This window comes from Sinocyclocheilus rhinocerous, unplaced genomic scaffold, assembly GCF_001515625.1.
Source record: "Sinocyclocheilus rhinocerous isolate Xijiao unplaced genomic scaffold, SAMN03320098_v1.1 C36561545, whole genome shotgun sequence".
Taxonomy (NCBI): domain Eukaryota; kingdom Metazoa; phylum Chordata; class Actinopteri; order Cypriniformes; family Cyprinidae; genus Sinocyclocheilus; species Sinocyclocheilus rhinocerous.
The window spans coordinates 1-1,298 of NW_015783141.1; the positions used below are offsets into that span (position 1 = coordinate 1).

The following is a 1,298-nucleotide window of genomic DNA, read 5'->3' on the forward strand; positions in this document are numbered from 1 at the left end:
GCATCCTGAATGTTTACAAACCCATAATTGGTCTATTCTCTATCATAAATAGACTTTGAACAATCCAGTGGAGGCTTATAGTGACCCACACCAATTGTGTCGCAGCACACTGACACTCTTCCATGCTGTATGCTCATCTTTCGTTCTCTATTCTTTTTCTTAGTCCCCTAAAAAGGTGGGTGATGACATTGCAAAGGCCACCGGTGACTGGAAGGGCCTGCGAATCACTGTGAAACTGACCATTCAGAACAGGCAAGCAGCGGTAAGCCCTTGAAGTGTTTCAGTCTCTACATTGGCTCTTGCGGTCATCTAGCCTTTAGATGCTTAAAGGTTTTGTTGTTGCTTTAGATTGAGGTGGTGCCATCAGCCTCAGCCCTCATCATCAAGGCGCTGAAGGAACCTCCCCGTGACCGAAAGAAGGTCAAGAACAGTAAGTAGCTTTTTACCCCACCTCAATAATACACCGTGTTGGAGGAATCATGACTTTGTGGGTTCTGGCCTTTTGTGGTTATTGACTGTAAGCCTCCCGCCACTGTGCTTGTCTGTAAAAGTGACTTTGTACTGCCAAAGGAAGGCTAATAGTGACCCAGCTCTAGGAAACAGGGCTGCCCAATTTAATGGGTGACTCTGTGCCGAAAGGTCTGGAACAAGTTCTATTGCAGTTCTTGTTGGCCAGAGTGTTGGATGATGCACACTGCCATTCAGAAGTTTGTGGTCTGTAAGCATGAACTTTTAATTCAGCCTGGATGCATTAAATTCATAAGTGTGCGTAAAAACGACTTATAATTTTACAGTAGTTTTGAAACCAAATAGCACACCATTAACAACAAAAAATGGACATGCCTTACGCGAAGAGACAAATATATGCAAATAACTGCTAAATTATTTGATCAAAACATAAGCTCCTTGGTGTTTCAGTACAAATGAATTCAGCCAGGATGCGTTCAAGTTTTTCAAAATTTGTTACAAGTTTTTAGCATGAGAGACTTGTGCTTAAAACGTTTACAAGTCTCACTGACCCCAAACTTCTGAAAGGTAATGTACATGGTATTAGTTTGTTGTTCGCATTCTATTTGTGCCTGATGTTTGTATCATGTTTGCGTTTTCTTTTGTAGTTAAGCACTCTGGAAGCGTTTCTTTCGATGAGATCATCAACGTTGCCCGTGTCATGAGGCCACGATCTATTGCCAGGGAACTTAGTGGTATGTATTTTAAGAATTTATGTATCTGAGAGCAATATTTATCGAGCAGCTTCACGCCACTGTGCTAGTCTGTAAAAGGGACTGTGTACTGTCCAG

The 1,298-nt window shown here is 42.1% G+C and overlaps 1 protein-coding gene across 1 annotated transcript; it reads left to right on the forward strand.

Moving 5' to 3' along the window:
- Positions 1–163: 163 nt before the first annotated feature.
- LOC107736207 (60S ribosomal protein L12-like) lies at positions 164–1,246 on the forward strand (the record flags this gene model as incomplete). Its single annotated transcript, XM_016547682.1, has 3 exons — positions 164–262; positions 349–430; positions 1,116–1,246. Coding segments are annotated over 3 exons (297 nt in total), but the record flags the coding sequence as incomplete, so codon positions are not given.
- Positions 1,247–1,298: the final 52 nt, after the last annotated feature.